At 36.8% G+C, this 24,045-nt stretch overlaps 1 protein-coding gene across 1 annotated transcript in view; it reads left to right on the top strand.

The window, feature by feature from the left end:
* Positions 1–24,045, top strand: part of ADARB2 (adenosine deaminase RNA specific B2 (inactive)) — a 210,587-nt gene that overhangs the window by 26,604 nt on the left and 159,938 nt on the right. The window contains exon 3 of the mRNA XM_031940240.1: positions 4,258–5,162. Coding sequence (XP_031796100.1) covers positions 4,258–5,162 — 905 coding nt within the window. The remainder of the gene's footprint in view (positions 1–4,257; positions 5,163–24,045) is intronic.

The raw sequence follows: 24,045 nt of genomic DNA, 5'->3' as shown, positions 1-24,045 counted from the left end.
TTTAATTTTATTTTTATTTATATTTTATTAATTTTATTTTATTTATTTAATTTTATTTTTATTATATTTATTTATTTTATTATTTTTATTTATTTATTTTATTTATATTTATTTTATTTTTACTGCATTTTTACTGTATTTTGTAAGTTTCTTGAGGGGAGGGAATATTTCAGTTTTGTCTTTGTATCTCCAGTGCCTATCATTGTGCCTGATACATGGTAGGTCCTTAATAAATACATGTTTATTGATTAATGGGGTTGGAGAAAATAAAAGGAGGGATGAGTATTATATGCATAGTATTTGTTGCTTCCCAAATGAACAGTAGATTAAAGGGAAAATAAGATATTTTAGACCAATGTTCTAGAGAACCTTTTAAACATGCACTCCATCTATACAAAAAATTAAATGAATATGTCCCCTACATGTAGATTTGTAAATTATATGTCTATCACTATACCAATAATTATGTAAGTTATAAAACAAAAGCAAAAATAGAAATAAAAAAGGAAATCAATTTTTAATCTAAAATGGATTACGTACCGGTGAAGCTAATTGAGTAGGGAAGTGACTGGCAGTTGCATGAAAGATAGATTGAAATGAGATTTGAAGCAGGAAGATTAATTAGGATGTTACTGCAATGGTACAGTGAAAGATGAGGGCCTCAGCTAGGGAAGTGGCCCTGTAAGTGGACTATAGGGAACAGACTGGGAGATTATTATGGTGGTAGAAAAAAAATCTGGCAATGAATTGAATATGTGGATTAAATAAAAAGGAAGAGTTGAGGATTACACCAAAGTTCTGACCCAGGTGACTGGAAGGATGGTGTACCCTTAACAGAGAAAATTCAGAGAGGAGTGCATTTGCTCAGAAAAATAATGTGTTTGATGCAGATCACAGCCTCTTCATACCTGCTCCTTCTAGGCTATTTATTTTTTCTCTCACATACATAAATACTAGACTTAAAGTAGGTGAATTATGGAATGTGTCTTATTAGCCAATGCTTGGCAGTGGAAAGCCAAGTGTCTGTAATCCTATGGCAGATGTGATGCGAAAGAAGTTGGGTGGAGGAGGTATTTTGCCTGGACAGGCAGTGAAGATTCTTTGGTCACAATCTACATACTCTGAAAAGTTTAAGCCCAATGGAGCTGGGGGAGATGAACAGTAGGAATGGGCAGAATTGGAGGAGGTAATAAATTCTAAGAAAACTGAGGGAATCACTTAATTGTGTTGGAGACATCCACAATTGATTGTCATGAGTACAGTGTTTTGAAACCCGCTACTTCACGCTAGATTGATAATAAAATCTTTGGAGTTATCTTATGGGGTATCCAAATTATTTCAGATTTAGAGACCATTATTTTAGACAGCAAAATATTTGATTTTTATTGCTCTTAACATTATCCTCTATAAATATGGCAAAATGTATTTGAATAAAATTAATCAATGAACATTGATTAAGCTCTTACTATGTACCAGATACTAAAGGCTAGAGATACAAACATGTATGCTTTATTAAAATATAAATCAAGCACATGCCAATCATGTGAAAATATTATTAATTCTATTGCCAAGGAGTTGCCTAAGCCAGGCCATCACTCAGATATTAGGAGGAAACGTTTATGCAGGCAGCTGGTAATGAAAATGGATTACTTAGAGCATTACTGTGCGACTTTTTAAAAAATATATCCATATGTTGGTCTCCAGGTGGATTGATGTTTTTAAAACCAGAAAACTATAGCCAAAGCCTGTAATTTTAAATTTGATGCCTGCCTCAGACTTCTTATTCAAACTTAGATATATTCTTAATAGGGTAATGACCCTTAAATAAGGAAATGAGAAGCCAGCATATTCCACAGGAAATAAGTGCCTGAAAGTAGAAGTTAATCTTTTCAGTATTAAAAAAAAAAAAAAAAAAAAAAAAAAACCTCACTTTTTAAAAACATATGAACAAAGGGAGCTCAGGAAATAGGATTATAAATAAGAGAAGGAAGCAAGTAATAAAACTAAATGCCACCTGTTTTCCTTGAAAATTTACCCAAGACTAAGAAAAAGTTACACTTGAAGCTTAATGCTGATGGGACATGTTAAAACCATTAGGATAGACATAGATAATGATGGACATATGATGCTGAGAAAACTGGCATGGACCAAAGGAGGACAGCTGAACATTAACCCTGGAGTCTGCTGTAATGCATATTTGTAATTTTCTTGGAGAAAGGGAAAAGGTCTAACTTTATTCCATGTAGGAAGTTTGGGGACCTTTATTCAGATTGTGGACCATTTCTTCATTTAAAGTTTTCTCTGAGGATCATCTAGGTCAGGAACTTTTTCTTGTCTCACAAATTCATTTGGCTGACTGGTACAGCCTAGGGATTCCTCTTTCAGGAGAAAAAATGTTTTAAATGCATAAAATAAAATAGAAGATGGAAAATTTTATTATACTGGGATATAATTGTCAAAATCTTAAAAAAAGAAAAAAAAAGTTGCCGAACCTCTGTCCTAGGTCCTAGAAAGTCAAACTAAATTGAGTCTTTGGCAAGAAATCTTTTGACAGATATATAAGAAGTCCAGTATGGAGTTGAGCCAGATGCTAAAGGAGGAGATGAACAGGATGGTCAAAGGTGTTGCAACACATCCATATTCTTTTAGATAAAACATACAAGTTGTGTCATGACTACTTGTGGTGCCTGAAAGATCCTAAGGTTTGAGTTTTAATCTAAGCAGAGTGTCTGGCTTTTGCTCAAATCTAGTTATTTCTTCTGCTTCTCCTCATTCCACTTACTATTTCAAGTGGGGATTTTATTCTTTTCTGCATTTCATGAATGCAGATATAGGTACGAGGGGTGGAGCAAGGCAGAAATGCATTGGACAGAAAGTGGACTGAATGCCTCAGAGATGGACTCTACAGCACAAAGATCTGACTTCTAGAGAGACCAACTTGAGGATGTGTCATTTAACTGCCTCTTTGAACCTCTTCCAGGATCAAAAAAGTACTTGGAAAGGGTGTTGAGAAAGATGCAATGACTGCTGTGGAGTGATGGGCCATTACATTGGCCACAGTCACTCAGCTAGGAATCTCAAAGCTTTCATTGAAATCATTGGATTTTATGATCTTTTCTCCTCAAGGCAGCTAAGTTGCCAGGGTGAATAGAGTTCTCAACCTGGAATAAGGAAGAACTGAGTTTAAATTCAGCCTCAGATACTTACTAGCTATATGACCCTGGACAAGTCACTTAGCTTATATTTGTTTTAGTTTCCTCATCTGCAAAGTAGGATAATGATAGCCTCTAGCTCCCAGGTTGTTGCCAGGACCAAATAGGATAGTTGTAAAATGCTTATCATGGTTCCTGGAAGATAGTAGGCACTTAATAAATGTTTATTTCTTTCCTACCTTAATTCTCCTGAAAGGGATATTTAGATTATCCCAGACAAGAACGCTTTCTTTTAACTTGTCTTGTTAATGGATGGAATAAAGTAAGAAAAATACAGGAAGAGTCATTTTGCAGGATATTAGCAGCTATTTCTGCCTGCTCAGCAACCTCTGCATAACAATCCAGGACTGATTATAACATACAAGATCATTCTCTAGGCAGGCTAGCTGCCTTCCTCCCATCCCCACCCTTCTCTTGTCAGAAATATAGCTCTCCCAGAACTGTTTAAGAATGAATTTCTTGCCTCATCAAGGCACTAATTGCAAATTGATCTGTGGCAGGTAGTTACTCCCCCACTCATCAGGCAGTATGCAATAATTTCTGCCAGAAAGGCAGAATAACCATACAGGAAGAGGACTAGACTGGGAGCTCAGAGAAACTTGGGTTCAAGTCTCAAGTGACCCTGTCACTTGCTAAATTAATTTCTAGGGCAATATGAAAAATCACCTTGAGCCTCAGTTTCCTCAGCTATAAAACAAGGCATCACACAACCTGCAATATTTACTTCACAGAGTTGTTGTGAGGATCAAATAAAGTGCTGAGCACTTTGCAAAGATGAAATCATAATATTTGCCTCAGCTCTCATTACTGGCAAAAGGAGTACAGAAAGCTGGTTTTCGTGCATTTCCTTAATGAGCTGTGTCCTCTAGTTGATGGCTGATTGTTCAACTATTTCTAAGGTCCTGGAATATGTTGACCTTGCTTATGAAGTCAGGTTAGAGACTGGTTTTCTTTGATCTCAAAGCCTTGAAACATGATGCTAAGGTTATTAGCAATAGCAACCTACCCTTTCCTGCTGTTGTGACTCATTTATTTTTACCACCAGGTTCCAGCAGTGCAGAAGTGAAGGAAAACCGCAACGTGGGCAACTTGGAGGCAAAGCCACTGCCATCCAGTGACCACTCAAGAGGAGGTACTTCCAGCATCAAGAGGAAAAGACCCCTAGAAGAAGGGAACAGTGGTCATTTCTGCAAACTCCAACTCATCTGGAAGAAACTCTCATGGTCGGTGACACCAAAGAACGCCCTGGTCCAACTCCACGAACTGAAACCAGGTTTACAATATAAAATGGTTTCTCAGACAGGACCAGTCCACGCTCCTGTCTTTGCAGTAGCAGTAGAAGTCAATGGATTTACCTTTGAAGGCACAGGACCCACAAAAAAGAAAGCCAAGATGAGGGCAGCAGAGTTAGCCCTGAAGTCTTTTGTCCAGTTTCCCAATGCGTGTCAAGCACATTTTGCCATGGGGAATGGTATCAGCCCATCTACAGACTTTACCTCTGACCAGGCTGACTTCCCAGATACTCTATTCAAAGAGTTTGAACCATCCCCTCCAAGTGATAACTTTTCCAGCTGCCATCCCGTCAACACTGAATTACTCTCAACAGCTTACCGACAGGGGAGGTTACTCTACCACAGGTTGGACTTGATGGGACATGCAAAGCCCAAGTCCAAGTCAGCCTTCCAGGGAGAGAGGGAAAAAAACCCAGTGGTAGTGCTGAATGAACTGCGCTCAGGGCTGAGATACATCTGCCTTTCGGAAACAGTGCAGAAGCAGCACGCCAAGAGCTTTGTGATGGCAGTGAGAGTGGATGGGAGGACATTTGAAGGCTCAGGACGTAGCAAGAAGCTGGCCAAGGGTCAAGCAGCCCAGGCTGCTCTTCAGGCCCTCTTTAACATTCGGCTGCCCAGCCACATTCCCAGCAGGAGTAAATGTAACCCTTTGCCACAGGTGAGAATTCTCAGGTAGCTGCCACCCAGGTGGAAGAATGCTAAGATGAATGTGAATTGTTATTGTTCTTGCTGTAATGGAAGGGGGACCAGGCAGACCACTCTCTTCCAATTACCGTAAGTAGTGTGTTACCGCCAAGCGCATCCTTTCCAGGAAAGCAAGCCTTCTTCCCAGGACACAAAAGGCATCCTTCTCCCCTACTCCCAGTCCCTATCATTAGGAGCAATTTGCAGGCTTTTTGGTAAAAGGACAGTGTAAATGTGAAGAAAGGAGAGAGAATGTCAACGCTCTAACTTGCCAGAGGTAATGAGGGAATTAATGAAGCCAGGTAATTTTTGTAATGATGCAACTGACTACAAGGGAAGATACAATAGTACAAGATAAAAGAGAGAAGGAAAGCTTGAGAGGGAGAAAGGAAAAAAAAAAAAGCTGTTTATCTACGGGATAAGTCAGTGTGTACACAGATTATTAACTGCTTCTTTCTATTAATTTGATTTTGAGGTATATTTAAGTCACAAAGAAAGGCTAATTTCAAAAATCATGTTATGATTATAGTATTACCATACTAATATTACATATTCATATTATGATTACAGTATACTATATTAATAGCATTGACTCCGTTTTTTTTTTTTTTTTTTAGCTAAGAAAGCATTTCAGAAGAAAACAAAAGCAAAAAATTAGTCAGTTGCTTTAATCTTTGATTCAGAATAGAGCTGGGTATTGCATATAAAAGTCAGTTATAGTTTATGGCTTCCATTTTTTCCACCTGCCCCAACTTGATTAATTCTGCTCCCCTGGAAGTCAGGAACTATGATGGAGGAAGAGGCTAAAATGGACAAATCTAAGTCAAACACACAGGAAGGCAGACAACTGAATTGGACCACTTATTTTCCGAAGGCATCATTTGGTTACATTTAGAATGTCTTTCTCATTGCTCTCTGCTTTGTTCAGTTAGGGGTGTGTGGCCACCTAAAGATGAATGCATCTTTTCCAAATGGCAAGTGGGGTCTTTCAAAAGTGACAAGAAAAAGGAATTTAATGATTAGGACTGAAATTGTGACTTCACTAATGCTCTGGGTAAAGAACTTTCTGCCAGTGCATGCTGGCCCCTTCTCTGCAATTTAGAAAAGCAGAGAACTGCCTAGAACATTGAAAGGCTGAGCTCAAGAAGCCATTTCCTGTTAGAGGCAGGGCGATTCTCTCTGCTCCTAGTTCCAAGGCCAGCTCGGTCTCCACTTTGCCATCCTGTCCCCATGACCTCAGACATCCCCTTGTCAATTTTTTTCAATTTGTAGATGAACAAACCAAGGCTGAATTCAAAAGAAATGGCTTGCCTAAAATCAGACTAGTTAGTGATATGTGCTTTCTCTTGGAGGAAAACATTACTTTTTTCTGAATTTTTCCAATCACCATTCTATTTTGCAATGACCTGTAGAAAGAAGTGCTTTTCATTAGTATTAACCCAAAGAAGACTCAAATATAGACTCAGTAGTTTAGCTCCAGTCTTTGAACTGGATTGCACTTACTGGGGTTCCTTTTGGTTAATCAAATGCTTAGTATGTCTCATAGTGTTTTGTTTCCCCTCCTTTGGACCAAGAGAATTATATAATTGGTGTAGGATGTCCCAGTGAGCAAGTTCCATCTGTCAATATCTATGATTATGCAAAGATATCTATTATGCAACTTAAAGTCTCAAATAATTGTCTGGGGGCACTGGCAAGTTACCCAAAGTCACATAGCCAGTATGTGTCATAGTGGGACTTGAATCTGGGACTTCTATCTAATCTATCATGCTGCTTTTCTTTCTAAGCATTAATATATAATATTTTACCAGAGAAAAAGTAGTGAAATAGTAAATTGGACAGTTGGTCAATAACTATTTATTAAGTACTTAATTTATTATGTGTCAGGCACTATGATAAGCACAGAGGATTCAAAAAGAGACAAAGGACAATCCCTGCCCTCAAGGGGTTTACAATCTGATGGGGAAGATCAGCAAAAAAACCATGTACAAACAAGGTATATATAAGATAAATAGAAAACAATTAATAGAGGGAAAACATTAGAATTGAAAGGAATTGGGAAAGAATCCCTATAGAAGGTGACTTAGTTGGGACTATAGTTAGGGCTTAAGGAAGCCGGAACAATAAGGAGATAGAAATGAAGTTGCGTATCCTTCTCAAATAGAATTGTTCAGAGCTAAAAGGAGGACATTGTCCCTGGACTGAAGAACAGGTGTCAGGAAATAAGTTTCAAAGAGATTGAAAAGTTAGATTATAAAGGACTTTGAATTCCAGACAGAGAATTTTGTATTACCCTGGAAGCAATAAGGACTAGTAGAGTTTATTGAATATAAAGGGGTAACATGGACAGTCCTGCACTAGAGGAAAATCCTATGGACAGTTGAGTGGAAGATAGATTGCAGTGGGGAGTGAGTAGAAGCAAAAAGTCCTGTGCACAGTGTATTACAATAGTCCAGACCTGAGTTAAAAAAGGTCTCTACCAGAGCAGTCTCACAGGAGAGATGCTGCAAAGGAGAAAGTGACAGGTCTTGGGAACAGATTGAATGGGGAAAGGTGGATGTGGGAATGATACATAGTGAGGAGTCAAGAATGATACGTTTTGAGCCTTGGGAACCAAAAGGTTGGTGGTATCCTCGACAATAATACAAATAAACAAATAGATCTTTCAGAAGGGGATAAATATTGGCTTTGGTATGTTCAATATTATTCACACTTGAATATTTTTAATCCCAGACCCTTCTCTCTTAATTGTAATCGATGTCTAGAAGATCCAAGGCTAGATTTAGATCAGGAGAAAATTGATAGTTATTGAGTGTCACCTGAAACAATCTTTGATGGCATAGTATGCAATCAATCTATGTGATTTTTTTTCCTTGTTCCTTTTGTCATTCACTTCATTTGTGCTCCCATCTCCTTCCTCAGCTTTCCCCTTCCTTTCCCTTATTTATGTTAATCCTCTCCAATTTCTGTGGCATACTTACCAGTACCACTTCAGCAAAGTACTATTTGGCCTCATTATTGCCACTAGCAACTACAAAAGATTGCAGACTTTTGGTCCCTGAATTGTGCCCCTTAAATTACTATCTATATAAAGAAAAAGAGACTATTTTAATTTTTAGAATATATCTTATAATATTTGTATTATTTATAATATAATTATAATAAATAATCTAATAATTAAAATAATTAACTTTTACTATAAAATTATTATAAAGGCCAGTGATCTTTGTTAACTTCAGCAGCATGAACAAATACCAATCACTTCCTGAAAATCATCCAGCGGCTCCGAGTTACCATCAGGGATGTCATCCTTTTCTTTTGATTCTCAGGTCTCCTCCCAGCTAAGCTGATCCTTCCTAAAATGGGAGGCAAGTTGGGTGCTAAGCTTCATCCAGAACTGGCATTTTTTTTCTACAAGGAGAAATGTTCCTGCTATCTGGCTGTCTCTCTAGTCCCCTTCCTCCTCTCCTCTCCCCACCCCAGCCCGGCTGAGAGATGAAGGATGTCAGGGAATTCGGGCCACGATGCCTTTTTCTTTCATGTTGTCAGCTTGGAGCTTTCACCATGAAGGAGCCGGGCACTGCTACTACTTTGTAATAGTCATTTGACCCCAGCATGCGGCACATCAGTTAAAGCCACCACCGCTAAATTATATTTTTCTGACAGTCCACTAACCACCTCGACTAGATGATGAAGGGCACATTGCACAGAGTGGGTTGCAAGCTATTCATCACGCCCACTGGCACCTCTGCCGCTCCAGAAGGCTCATTAACCTCCTCTCCAGCGTCCCCCTCACATGTACCCCTCGTTCTGCCCAGCTGGGTGCTGTGCTAGCCATGGCAATGGTAATCAGAGCCAGTTGCTGCCACTAGTTTTACTGAATTGGTATTCTGCCGGGGAAATGGAGTTTTGGCTTAAACCTGAAAGGGGGGAAGAGAGGAATACTGCACTAGGAATCAATTTAAAAGTTGGTTCATTTTTCCAAGCTCTGTTCTCTATTTTTGGTACTCTGGTCATACAAAGTTTACTTCCTACTAATCCAAAGTTCTATGATGCTTCAGGAGGTGAGTCTTTCAGTGAAATCACAGGTCCTCCCCTTTCCTCTCCTCACTGTGCAGTATAGCCCTCCCAGGCTCAGCTAGGACCATATCAGTAAAAGCTAAGTACTTTCTCAGAATGATAGAATTTCAGAATTGGGGGATGGAACACTTTCTAGTAGTGTCTCTGAAACAAAAAGCACTGCTACTCTTTATTTTTTGATTCCCTGTATTTAATTTTGAGAGAAAAATCTCATAGGTCTTTCTAGAATGGTAATAAATTGGGCTTTAGAATCTTACCTAAATAGGAAGTGAGAACTATAAATGATGATTTCTCATCCATTGCAAAGTCTCTTCTTTGGTATTGTTATAAGGGTGAAACTAGGAAAAACCTGGTAGGCAAGCAAAGAAGGTTTCCGTAGCTGATCAGTTATAAGATGGTTGGTAGAATCTAGAAATACAGATATTTACTAAAGCCTTAAAACAAGTATGCAGAAATTCCTAAATTTACCATTATTTAAAATGTTTAGAGATACCTCAAATGACTGAAGATGTGTAATAAGGTATAATTGCATAGGCAGGTAAGAAGAATACTTTTTAAACTCCTTTTCATTGAAGTTTCTCAACTGCCTAATTAGACTGACTTGCTTAGCATTTGTATGTTTCTTTAAAAACCATGATCTCAGAAGAGAAGTATTCCCAATACAGCCTCCCCAATACAGTACTCAGGATCCTGGTCCCAATCCCAACAAGGAACAGAGAGCCAGAAGTAGCAACAGAAGATAAATTTTATTTATGAATAAAAACAGCCTCTAGACCTCAGAAAGATAATCAGGTAAAGTGAATCATTGCCAGTACATACCTAGTTCCTAATTCTTGGAACCCATTCCTCCTCTGTGGCTTAGTTCCTTGATCTTGGGTATCACTGTAATTCTCAGGATCTCAATCAACAAGCATTTATTAAGTACTTACTATGTGCCAGGCATTGTGCCAAGCACTGGTGATATAAATAAAGGCAAAAGTAGCCCTTGATTTCATGAACTTCAAATTCTGATAAAGAAGACAATATTTAATAATTAATCCACATAAAATATATATGGAACAGAAACCCTAAAAGTGAAAGCTGCACCATCTGGGAAGACCAAGAAAGGCTTGCAGAAAGTCACGTTTGCAATGAATCTTGAAAGAGCTAAAGGATTCTGACCAAAAAAGTGAGGAGACAGAGCATTCCAGATAAAAGGATGGCTATCACAATAGTGCAAAGACAAGTGATGGAGAATCATGAGTAACAACATTTGAGTCACTATGGATGAATATAAATCATGCACAAAGGTGTAAAATGACTTGTGTGACCAAGTTGTAAATGACAAAAAAGATCACTTTATATCTGATCCTGAAAGGAATAAGAAGTCATTAGAGTTTATTGAGTAGGGAAGTGATATCTCTAGACCTATGCTTTAGGAAATCACTTCAGCAGCTATTATGAGCATTAACTAGAGGGGGATGAGACCTGAGGCAGAGAGACAAATTAAAAGGTCCCAGTAAAAAGCAACAAAGACCTAAAACAAGGGTGCTGGTGGGGTAAATAGAGAGAAGAGTACACATCCAAATATGAAGGCAGAAGCAATAAAATTTGATCACTCGAGTATTTGAGATGAGTAAGAATAAAAAGTGGATGACAACATCATGACTGTGAACTGAGGGAAGAGAGTGATGGCTTTAAGAGTATTAGAGAAGTTCAGAAGAGAGAAAGATTTGGTAGAATAAGTATATTTTTGCAAAATAAACTCTTCATTAGACCTGTCAAGTTGAGATGCCTATTGGACAATCATTTTGTTCAAAAGATAGTTGGTGAAGGGGCAGCTAGGTAGTGCAGTGGGTAGAGGAGCAGCTCTGAAGTCAGAAGGACCTGAGTTCTAATCTGATCTCAGATACTTAACACTTCCTAGCTGTGTGATCCTGGGCAAGTCCCTTAACCCCAATTGCCTCAGCAAAAAAAAAAAAAAGATAGTTGGTGACGGAGCTCAGAAGAACAAGGATCATAATAATAGCTAATGCTTTAAGGTTGTCTTAGACAATCTGAGAAGAGTTAATTTTGCAAACCTTAAGGCAATGGCTATTATGATGATCCTTAGATTTATATGTAAAGTCCTGGTCTCTCTTCTGAGCTCCAGGTTAAATGTTGTGGGAAAACTGGGACACTAATGCTTTATTGGTAGAGTTATGCACTATTCTGGAGAGCAATTTGGAACTATGGCCAAAGAATTATCAAATTGTGCACATCCTAAGGTTCACAAAACATTTTATAAATATGATCTCATCTTATTCTCACCACAAACCTGGGAATAAGAGCTATTATTATCTCCATTTATAGATGAGGAAATTGAGACTGAAAGAGGTTAAGTGACTTGCCCCTATGAATAGTCTGTACCTGCAGCTAGACTTGAATTTAGGACTTTCTGACTCCAAATCCAGAACTATGCAGTATAGCATAGTCGACATGGAATTGATAGCTGAACTCCAAAGCTAATAAGCTGAGATAGTCTGGAAAGAAAAGAGACCCAAGAACAGAGCTTTATTTATTACACTCTTAGCCAATCTCAGACTGTCTTTCCAGACAAGTGTCATTCTTATTTCAACCCCTAGTAATCTTCAGGATGCCCTGAAAAAATATGGCTATGGTTCTGTTCACATCAACTTACAACATTCAGAGCTAATTGAGTTAAGTATTTCTAAACTCATGGAGTACTCATCTGAGATGGTGGTATGAAAGTTATAGATAGTGGTTATTTTCTAACTCAATTCAACAAATTTTCATCAGATCTCTACATTGTGTCACACACTGAGCTGGTTGCTAGAGATACCACAATTAAAGGTGCAAAATCTCTGACTTGATGAAATTTTTAATTGTACTTAAGGCAGGAGGTAGTAAAGTGGAGAGAGGGAGAACAAGAACAAGGTGTACACAGATACATATAAAAAAGCAAAGTTTGGTAATGGCATAGGACAGATTAAAATAGATCTTGGAAAATTTGAAGATGAAGAGAACCTTTTCAGTTGGGGGAGGGATATTCAAGGAAGCAGAAAATGGGACACCCTAAAAACAGAGTATATATGAAAGGGAATAATAAAGAGTAATGTGAAATAACAATAGAAAGGCAAATCTGAAACACTTGCTAGCCATGTGATCCTGGGTAAGTTATTTAACCCTCTTTGCCTCAGTTTCCTCATATGTAAAATGAACTGGAGAAGGAAATGGCAAACTACTCCAATATCTTTGTCAAGAAAATCCAAAGGGGGTGATGAAGAGATGGATATGCCTGAAACAATTCAACAACAATTATTTGTAGTAGTTTAGAAAATATAGTGATACTGTAGAACACCACTCCTCCATGTAGAGATCATCCACATATTTCTTCCACAGTTAGAGGGAGAAAACATTCTATTTTCTTCCTTTTATCAGACCTAAGGCAAATTGAAGAGGCATGACTGACTGTTGGTTGTAATTAAAAGGCAAAAGAGCTTAAAGAACTGTTTGTGGTGGCTAACTTCTCTGATCAAGCCTCCAGAGGTTTTTCTGGGATGGAATTATGTCTTCAAATGTGGGACTTCAGTCCAAACTAACTTTATGCCAGCATCATGTTTAGCTCATCTTAGCCCATTTTAACAGCTAATTTAGCTAATCTGCCAGAAAGGTGATAAAATTGTGAGAATAAATATAGTAATTGAATATAATTGTGCTTTCTTAAAGTATCATTTGGACTCTTGGCAACTAACAGTAGTAACTTTGGATGAGAATAGTCAGGAACCCTGGAAATAAATACATCTAGTAGAATCCTCCCTTAGAATTAACTACAGACCAGGGAAGCTGAGGACTATTATGTAGTTAGCTATAGATGCAGCACAGGACACTAATGGGATTTTGTGGCAGTAGCATGTTTTTTTTTTCCCAAACCCCAAGGTGACCCCCAACTGCCTCTAACCAGTTTACAGATTGTTTTTCTAATCTTGTATTCCTACTAATCTATCTTACTCAATAGAAACAGCATCCTAACCACTGTAAAGCAAAATCATTAATTAATATTGCCATAACAAATTAGCAATAGAGGGGTGCTCACATTTTAAATGGACATAAATTAAAAATGAATAGGTGTGACAATCACATTTGCCTGACTCCGAAATGGCTTAACACTGTCTATGCTGGCATATACTGAGTGAATCTCAAGGCTGGTTCCCTGCATGGAGCTTCCGTTATTCAAACCCACATCTACTCAATTCATGCTCTTTGTGCTGTGGTCCCTCACAGAAATATAACCTCCTTTTTGGTTCCTTTCTGTCCTTGCAAAAGAACAGCATGATTTGAGCTAAGTGCCAGATTTGCCTATGGCCTCATTTCTAGCACACAGAGATCCCAACATCCCCTTTGCTCTGATTCTTTGTACTGTACAGGTCAGTTAACTTATATAACATCTTAGCCCACTATGGCTTGTGGAGAGCAATCATTGTGGATTAAAAAAAGATTCTTTTCTCATTCCCTCCAAGCTGTTTCCCTGAAAAGAGCTGAGTTTTCTAGAACCTAGCTAGCAAGGAGAGTTTTTTCTTCTCGTTTATTTGTGTCAGTTATTGTGGAGTAATTCATTATTCCTTCTATCTGTTGAATTTTACATTTATAGGTATATACCACCATTATGTCATATTCTTCCTCCTCCTCTTCTTCTTGGCACTAAGGTTAGTTGGTTGATTGATTGGGTGAATGAATGAATAAACAGAAGAACAAATTAATTTATTCCCTGTCTCCAGACCACTTCCTCAGAATAATCCCTCAATACATATCAACATATAGCAAATACCTTTCTTGTTGTTTAGTCATTTCAATAATGTCTGGCTCTTCATGCCCCCATTGAGGATTTTTATTGGCAAAGATACTAGAGTACTTTGCCATTTCCCTTTCTAGCTCATTTTCCAGATGAGAAAACTGAGGAAAACATGCTTAAGAGTCTTGTCCAGGTTCCCACAGATTGGAAGAGTCTGAGACCTGATTTGAACTCAGGAATATGCTTAGGATTAGCTAGGAAGCCTCTAATTAGAAGCCAAAGATGTCAATGACTGTGAGCATCATGAACTCTGGGTGAATGCAATGTGCCCTAGATAGAAGCCAAAACCATTGGCACAGAATATAACTGCCAAAAAGGAGACCGAGGAAGGAGGGCAATGAAGGCTGCAAGGTCAATAATGTCAGAGTACAGGGCCCACAAGTTGGAACTACTATTCAAGTGGGTCTAGTTTTCTATGAAAAACAGATTGAGTTGATTTGAGGTTGATGAAATGTGTCCAAAATGGCAGCCTAACTGTTATTTCCTCTGATTATATAATAAATTGAAAGAAATACATTTAGGACATTCACACTGAGTTATTTGCCATTAGAAGGTATAGGATTAGTCTGTCTTTAATCTTTAATCAAATCTTTAATAGGTTTACCCAGTTCCCTTTGTGACTGAAAAAGCCTACCTTTGAAAAGCAAAGTATATATAAGAAATCTGCACTTTCATGTCAGTTTTCTTTTCTATCCTACTATGTATAGGCAAATTCCCTTATCTTTTTATTAAGTTCAAAATAAAAATAAAATTTAAAAATAAAACGAGAGAGCAAGAGCGAGAGAGAAAGAAAGAAAGAACAAATCTACCCTCCTTTGTTCCTTCAAAAGAATAGTGACCAAGGTTAGAGATACAGTCTGAGGCCATGGGCCAGAGTGAAACTCACCAATCCAGATCTTGGCCTACTTCATAGAATACTCGTCTAAAGAACTAAGTAGTCATAGGTAATTTTAGAAAAATGAGCTTATTTTTCTGATGCAAGGAGCAGAAACCAAAGTAGTCTCTATCCTATGCAGGGAAACTTTTCGTGGATTGTGGAGAGATTTCCAGTAGGAGTCCATGAACAGACTTTTATCCACTAAACAACCAGAGAACAATGACTGTGACCTAGAGTCAGTACAACAGATATCTGTACAATCAGGCTGATAGATGCCGCTCATAAAAGTGTCTTTCTTCCTGGGAACTCGAGAGCACTTCTGAGATAAAATCTTGCTGACATTCACAAAATACTTAGGAAGTGAAATCAAGGTTGGTTATGAAGATACCCTTTCTTGCATCCTAGTAAACTTCTAGTATTTTCTCTTTAAATGTTTCTACAGTAAGTCAATAAACATTTAAGTACCCCACAAACACATGCTTTCCCATATCTTCAGAATTTCTCCTTCATATAAGTAAGGTTTCCTGGCTACATTTTTGTAACTTCAAAAGAACTTGTCATGATTTAAAAAAAAAAAAATCTTACATTTTAGCTTATTCTTATGAAGCAGCAAAATTGTTCAAGTGACAACATATTGTCGTGTTCATTTTTGCTAAGCATGAAGAACAGAGTTCACAGAGACCAAGGTGTAAAGCCAGGAAGAAACATAGGGCATCACCTAGTACTGTGAATCCTGGCTACAGGCATTGGCTGAGCAATCCTTAATACCATTATTTCTTGCCAAGTCTTATGGATAAGTGCCCTGTGAAAGGGCATTTTCTATTTGGAGGACTGTGAGTTTGGTCTTAGAATACAAACATTTTTCTGAAATAAACAAACTCAAACCAAAAATCAGTCTTCCAATATAGCACAGAATTATGGATGCAGAGCTCACCACCCTGATAATTGGAAAAATTTCACCAGTGTCTTCTTTAAATCCTTTTGAATACATTTCATCCTGATCATCCTTATCTAATCCAAGATCTACTAATGAATTTTCAACAAAGTATACCTTAGTTAATGTGTCCTTCCTTCCCTCCCTGCCCCACCTCTCCCAGATCTTCCTCTCTTCCAGTATTTGTCTACTTTGCCTACTTTACTTCCTTGCTTCCTACAAATACCCTTAAAAAGGGTAACATGTTGTAATAGTACCATCTTAGTGTGAATTACACTTCATAACTAGAATGAAAAACAAGAAAAATAAGATATATGCTAACAATTGGGAAGAGGACTTAGAAATGGAAGAGAGAGGTTGCCAAAGACAAAAATTGTCTATGTCATGATTGTAATTTTAATGAAACAGTTTACTCATCTGTAAAGTAGGAAATTAGATTTGAAATATATCCTCACAACATCCCTGGATAGGTTGTATTATAATTCCCATTTTATGGATGATAAAATTGAGGTTAAGAAAGGTTAAATGCCTTGTCCATAGTCATTGCATGACAAAAACAGAATTTGAACCTAGGGCTCAACTGACTTAAAGATTAGCTTTACTTTTAGATAGATAGATAGATATACATATAGATATAGATAGATAGATACCCACACACATACATACACATATGCCAGGATACTTTCATAAACTCTAGTGGCTCCCTTTTACCTCCAAGATTGAGAATTAAATCTTTCATTAATAGCCCTTTATAACCTGATTCCTTCTTATTTTCTTCAGACTCCTATACTTTATTCTCTTCCATGTTCTCTAAGATACAATACTCTGGATCTCTTTGCTTTTCCTTGCACACAATACTTCATTTCCCTACTGTGCATTGCTAGCTGGCCATCCCCTAAATTTAGAATTCTGTCTCTTCATTGCCACATTGTTATTTCCCTAATGTCTCCCAAGAATTGGCTAAAATACCACCTTCTACAAGAAATCTTCTCTCACTCCCCTTTAATGTTGTCCTTTCATCTAAGAATATTTACAATTTATCCTGTATATATCTCATTTGGACATACTTGCTTACACGATGACCTTTCTGAGGTCATGAAGTGTCTTTTGCCTTTCTTTGTACTCCCTTAGCAAAGCACCTGGCACATAGTATCTTATGATACTTGATACTTATTGACTAATCTATTCATAGAAGATGAAAAGGATTTAGTAGAATGGGTTACTTGGGTGAGGGGGAGCAGAAGGGAAAGAAAAGTGATGAAAGGAATAACAGTGTGTTATTTATTTATATATATTGTGTGTATGTATATGTATATAAAACAGACTGATATGACTTCCTTCAGGATGAGATTATACTGATTATTGAAAGGTTCCCTTTGTAAACTGGAGAAGAAGCTCAGACACTGTTCCGAGACTGGCATTCTCATAGTTGGGAGCTTTCTTTATTGCTTTCATAGGTCAGGTAAATGAACAGAAGGAGCTTCAGAATCTGTGAAGTTAGCTGGACCTCATTAAATCTGGAGGCTTCTTTAGATTTCATGTCATTATGTTGTGTGATGTCCTGTTTTTAGCTACTTATCACACTCCTTGAAATGTCTTGATTGCACTGACAGAAGTTAAAAATATGAACCTGGATCTCGATCCCTCTTTGATTGGAGTTTTCTAGGGTCCTCATCTGTTTCAGGCCACCGATGGTTTTTTTGAAATGTCACTCCCTTCTCATCTGTGACTGCTTTGCCTGATTTTAGAGCTGTAATTATTCATGCATCGTTCTTATTTCCAGCATCGGGGTGCTGCTGAGAAGCTGAGCTAAGTGTCTGGTTTTGTGACCAGGGACACCCTCTTGTGGCACTTCAGACAACTGCTCAGTCAGGCTCACTAGACACTGTGATTGACTTTTAAAAAGAACACTCAGAATCTCTAAGCAGATTCATCCAATCATATCCCAACACTCTCCAGCCACACCCGTGCTTCCTAAGAAATGCTGTCATGTGCAACAATTACACTGTTATTGTATGTAAAAAGAATTCCTGATTATTTTCTCCTTACTGTAGGTATGTTAATTTGTCCAGAGTTGCAGAGCTAATAAATGTCTGAGGCTGAATTTGAACTCAGGTCTTCCTCACTCCAAGTCCCCTACTTCACCACTACCTGTCTACAAAGACTTTTAAGAAGGATAACACATTGTAACAATAACATCTTAGTTACTCTCTGTGGTTATATAATACCTAAATATAAATGGCTTGGAAGATCTTCCTTATGGATATGACATAATAGGACTCATCCATTCATTCAATTAGGACTATTTCTTTTTTGGCTTTATGTTCTCTCACTGCCTAGCAAAGTACCTGGCCATTTATTATTCAAATGTTCTGTCATGTCCAACTCTTTGTGACCTTGTGGACCACACTATCTGTGGAGTATTATTGGCAAAGATAACAGGGGTGGTTTGTGTGGTTTGTCATTTCCTTCTCTAGTGAATTAAGACAAATAAGAAGTTAATAATCACATAGGTAGTAAATACCTGAGGCTGGATTTCAACTCAGGTCTTCCTCACTCCAGACTCAGTAGTTTATCCAGTAAGCCAGAAATTATGTTTCTAAGTATTTTATAAATTTTAAACTGCCACATAAATGTTAGCTTCAGTTAACACATAAAGAGTATGAATTCAGAGAAGAAAGAATTCCTCATGTATTAAAACTTCAGAAAATTGGTAAAGTCTGACTTGGGTTTTGAAGAATATATTAGATTTGAATTGATACAAAGAAGGAGAATGACTTTTTAGGACAAGGAATGGCTTTGCACTTGTGTGTATATGTATATTTGTGGGCAAAAAATTATTTCACAAAAGCAAAAATTTACACGGCAAGTCAGGAAAAAATAAATCAGTATATTTCATATAGAGTCATAGCAAGTTAAGAAAGGTCAGTTTGGAGGTTCTCTTGAATGTCAAACTTAGGACATTAGAATTAGTTAGACAGGAGTCACCAAACATTTAATAGTTTTGTGGTAAGGTTTTAATCCCTTCTGGCATATTTAAATTAAGATATGTGAATTTGATGCTGACTAGTAACTCAAGGGGAATCAAAAAGGTACAGCTGTGAGTGTTTGCTATCACCCAACTTGTAGGAGAGGAGGGAGGGAAGGTCTTCTCATATGCTATGTTATGTGTTCACTCATGAATGTGGTGGAATGAGAGACTTGACCTGCACTGACTGGTAGTTTTATCAAGTTTTAAGGAAGGGCATTTTTTGGAACCAGTAAGCTCTTATGCCAGTAAAATTAATCCATCCAGATCTCATCTTTGACAAGAATGCTGTAGATTAATCACTCTATCTGTTATTTCACTTCCTCAGCAGGAGATAGACACACATATACATTCATGTAGGCATTTGTATGTGCATATATATATATACATACATACATAATTTTTTCCATTGAAATCTGTATCCTTCATAGCGCTCACTCATTCACCCATAAAATATTTAGTTGTGAATTAGAAATGGTTTTCCCCTCAAAATGCTTATAGTCTAATAAAGGTCATAACACCTACATACAAATAACTTAAAATAATATACTAAATTCCATAAGAAAGAGGTGTTACAATGCTAGAAACATTTGGAAGAGACAGAAATTATTTTTGACAAGGAGCATCTAGAAAGATTTTATAGAAATAAAGATAGATTTAGAACTAGGTCTTGAAGGATGGATAGAATTTTAACTGGGAGAATTGCTGGGGAAAAAATGGTATATTCTAGATGAAGGGAATGGTGTGATCAAAGGAAGGGAAGTAGAGTGAATATATATTTGCTTAGGAAATAAATGTATGGTCTATTGTAGAGGGTTTTGAATGTAATGTTAAGGAGTTTGGACTTTATAAATAACTCAATATTGAGTCATTGAAGTTTTTTGAATATCATTTATTTATCAGTAAGTTTTATCTGGCAATATTGTACAGGGTGATAAAAGAGGCAGGTTTAGATGCAGGGGAAATCTATAGCTATAGAATTAGGAGATCAACTAGAAATTTGTGAAAAAACAATCCAGTACAGAGAGAGCCTAGGGAAGTAAACAATCTTATATGAATCACAGATACTTGTTGAGAAGAGAATAATGATTTTGGAATATACCTAGTTGAGAAAAAAAATTGGAGGGGATATATTGAACATATGTCAAGGGCATGAATGGTTTCTTATGAAAATCTAAAAGTCTTAGAATTGTACATATGGTAAAGATCTTCTGAGTGGAAATTAAAAGAATAAAAATATTGCTATAGGAATATACTACAATATCACCCAATCCGATGGAAAGTATACATGACTCCTCCACAAAACTAGCAGAGGGAAAAGACATCCTATAATTTTGCTAATAAGCAGAATGTCTAATTCTCAATTTACCTTATTGATTTGTTCATCCTTATTACTTCATCTTGTTTATAGTTATAGCTAACATTACCATGTTAATGTTAGCTAAGTGCTTTACAATTATTACCTCATTTGATCCTCACAACAACCATGGGAGATAGGAGCTGTTATCTCCATTTTCCAGGTGAGGAAGACAAACAGACATTAAATGACCTACTCAGGGTGGCTGGTTTTAAACTCAGGTCTGTCTGACTCCAGGCTCAGTGCTCTATCTACTGTACCACCCAGCTTACTCGATCTTCTGTATTGTTAGATATATCCCATCATTCAAAAACATTGAGAAAAGCATTCAAAAACAAAAAGACATTTTGGATCCACATTCTGTCCTCTAACATATAGCCTATATTTCTAGCTGTTTGCCACTACAAATAAGAAAAACATCATTTTTTCTAATCAGTCATAAAAATAGCACATTAGTATAATGATATATGTAGCAGATATCTGGATAGTTATTACTACTATATCTTGTCTTTGTGGTAGTTATATAATTTGTTATAGAAAAGCATCATCCATATATTCCATCTGGCTTAGTAGTCTTATGTGAAAATGTAATTATATCTCTGTTAAATATAAAATATTATTAATACTTTCAATAAGGTTCAAAAAATCAATTACACAAATAGAATAAAGAAAATAACTGGCTTAATAGTAACTTATATGATAAGAACTTGGAAACTGTAATCAACTACAAACACAGTATGAGTAATATTATATGATATGGCTACCAAAAATGTGAGTGTGTACTTAAATTGTTCTTAAATGTGAACTTAAATTGTATCTTGCTCAGAAAGTAGAATTTCCTTCTGTACTTATTGACATAATGAGAGTGTTTGGAATCTTATATTCAATTCTAGTACCCCATTTAAGAAAAAATTGACAAAAGTAATCAGGAGGACATTCAGAGGATAATTCAAAATCATAATTTATGAGTAATGCTTAAGGAACCAAGATATTTAAGTTAGAAAAGAGAATGTGTAATGAGAGACATGATTTTCTGAATAACTTCAAAGGGAAAAGATATACTACTGAGTGAAAATTACAAAGAGGAAAACCTTAGTTCAATATATAAACAAGTACTTGTTTAGTTAGTACTTAGGCCCCTTAGTAGTACTCTTAAATTTTAAGATTCTGTAATCATCTGAGTTCTAAAAGGTGGAGTTAGGGGTGGGAGAGTAAAAATATAAAGGGTATAGATTCAAGGAAATTTTTGAAGGCAGAGTTTACAAAACTTAGCAAATGATTGGGTATGAGAGGAGCAAGAGACAGGGAGCAGTTAAAAATAATGGCAAAGTGCTGAGTCTGGTAACAGAGAATGATGGTACCTTTTATATAAAAAGATCTGAAAGAAGAAGTAAGTTTGGGGTAAATTACAATAAATTAGATTTGGGACACAGTCTTACCATTGCACAAGTGTTATGGATTCTCTTAAAGGACTACAAAAGTTTTCAAGTATAAATGAGCTTTTTCAAATAATGCTCTACTACAAAGTACAAGCCATCATCATAAGAACAGGAACCAGACCTGTAATTTCGGTGGTACAGGCCATACATTTCCTCCTCTCCTAATAATGTAAGCCAGCCCCTCTGGAACTTAGAAATTTGCCTAAAATACTGAGAAATTAAATGATTTACCCAGGATCACACAACTACTATGTGTCAGAGACCATTATGCTGCATAGCCCCTCTGCAATCATTATGGCCCTCAAATACCAACAAAAGTGTAAAACAATACATTTTTAATTCAAATCATTAGATATTTATGAAGCACCTATTGTGTGCCAGACACTGCTATGTTCTGGGGACACAAAAATAGGCAAAAGACACTAATGGGGAAGACAATATGCAAAGAAATCTATAAAAAGCTAGCTATATACAGGATAAATAGGAAATAATTAACAAAGGGAAAGAACTAAAATTAAAAGGTGCTAGGGAAGTCTCTCTGTAAAATGTTCCATTCAATATTGTAATTACTTAGAGTTTACATGATCTCTTCTCTCTAAAGTATAAAGGACTCTTCATAAAACTTGAAAGTCAAATGGACAATAATTTATACACTGTCTTTTGGGGAAAGATAGGAAAAAAAAACATAGTAATATACCACTCAGCCTAAAGTATAGCTTTTTGTTTCTTGCTATTCTTTTCCCATATTCCCTAAGGCAGGAGGGGACTACTTTTTTAATGATCAAAGGATCTGCAGTTTCACTTGTGAGGATGACAGCCTTTGTTGGTATGGTTGGGTTCTCCCTGCTTCCTTTGAGATTCATTGTTACAGTGATAAGGAAAGGAAAAGCAAAACCCTGGAGAAGATAAAATGGGAGGATGCCAAAATTTAGATGAGCCAGACAAAGCAAAGTAGAAAATCCAATAGAAAAGGAAGAAGGAAAGTCATTAAGGTGCCAAAACTGGGGGTAAGGGTGAAGAAGGGGGAAAAAGGGAAATGTACAAAGGATTGACCAAACAGTTAAGCCCCCTTTTCCTCTTCATGAAGTATATTATTTTAATCAAAAATCCATACCCTCTACCACTGCCCTCTTCTCTAAATAAACTTTATCCTTACCCCACCCCCGATATTTCTATTTTCCTCTATATGCAATCACATCTTGCATTTTCTATTCAGATTCATGCATTTACAATCACTAATTTGTAGTTTTAAAAATATTCTTGGGCAACTAGGTGGCACAATGCCTGGCCTAGAGTCAGCAAGACTCATCTCCCTTTGTTTTAATCTAGCCTCAGATACTTATCAACTATGTGACCCTGGACAAGTCATTTAACCTTGTTTGCCTGTTTTCATACCTGTAAAAATGAGCTGGAGAAGGAAATGAAAAACTACTCCATTATCTCTGCTGAGAAAATCTCAAATGAAGTTACAAAGAATCAGACAAAACAACAATGATAGCAGCAGCAAAATATTCTGAAGACTTTTTCATATACATACATTATCTATAGTATATATGTATACATACATATATATATGTATGTATGTCTCCCCATATATATGTGCGTTTATGTGTATATGTATATATTAGATTCAATTAGATTGAAGCTCTTTGAAACCATATTCTTTTCTACCCTTTTTCTACCCTCTACCAAAGGAATGTGCTATACAATGTTTTCTCAATACAAGATACTGACTGACGGACAAAACTACCTCTATAAGATCAGCACATCTAAAAGATTTCCAACGAGGCAATGAACTGGAGAAGTATTTATTTATTAAATGTCTAATTACATGCCCAGGACTGTGTATCTCGAGCAGAGTTTCTTAGCTTTTTTGTATGTTGTGAATCTCTTTGGATATCTGGAGAAATTTATGGAACTTTTCTCTAGATGTTTTTTCAATAATTGAAGGAAAGGCCAAATTTTATGCAGAGTTTAGTGATGTAGGGGCAACTAAATGGCACAGTGGATAGAGCACCAGCCCTGAAATCAAGAGGACCTGAGTTCAAATCTGGCCTCAGACACTTAACACTTTCTAGCTATGTGACCCTGGGTAAGTCACTTCACCCCAGTTTCCTCAGGGAAGAAGAAGAAGAAGAGAAGAGAAGAAAAGAGAAAGATGTTACTCTTTCCCATCCACATAGACAAGAGTCCCTGCAATGTATTCACATACTCTTTCAGGGGCTGTAGTTACCACATTATGAATCCCTGGAATCTATGCTTTAGATGTCAGCTAAAACTTGAAATTGATCTACTTCAAACTACCCTTAAA

This window comes from Sarcophilus harrisii, chromosome 5 (assembly GCF_902635505.1).
Source record: "Sarcophilus harrisii chromosome 5, mSarHar1.11, whole genome shotgun sequence".
Taxonomy (NCBI): Eukaryota; Metazoa; Chordata; class Mammalia; order Dasyuromorphia; family Dasyuridae; genus Sarcophilus; species Sarcophilus harrisii.
Note: the sequence above shows the minus strand (reverse complement) of the source record. Positions and strands in the feature narration are given on the sequence as shown.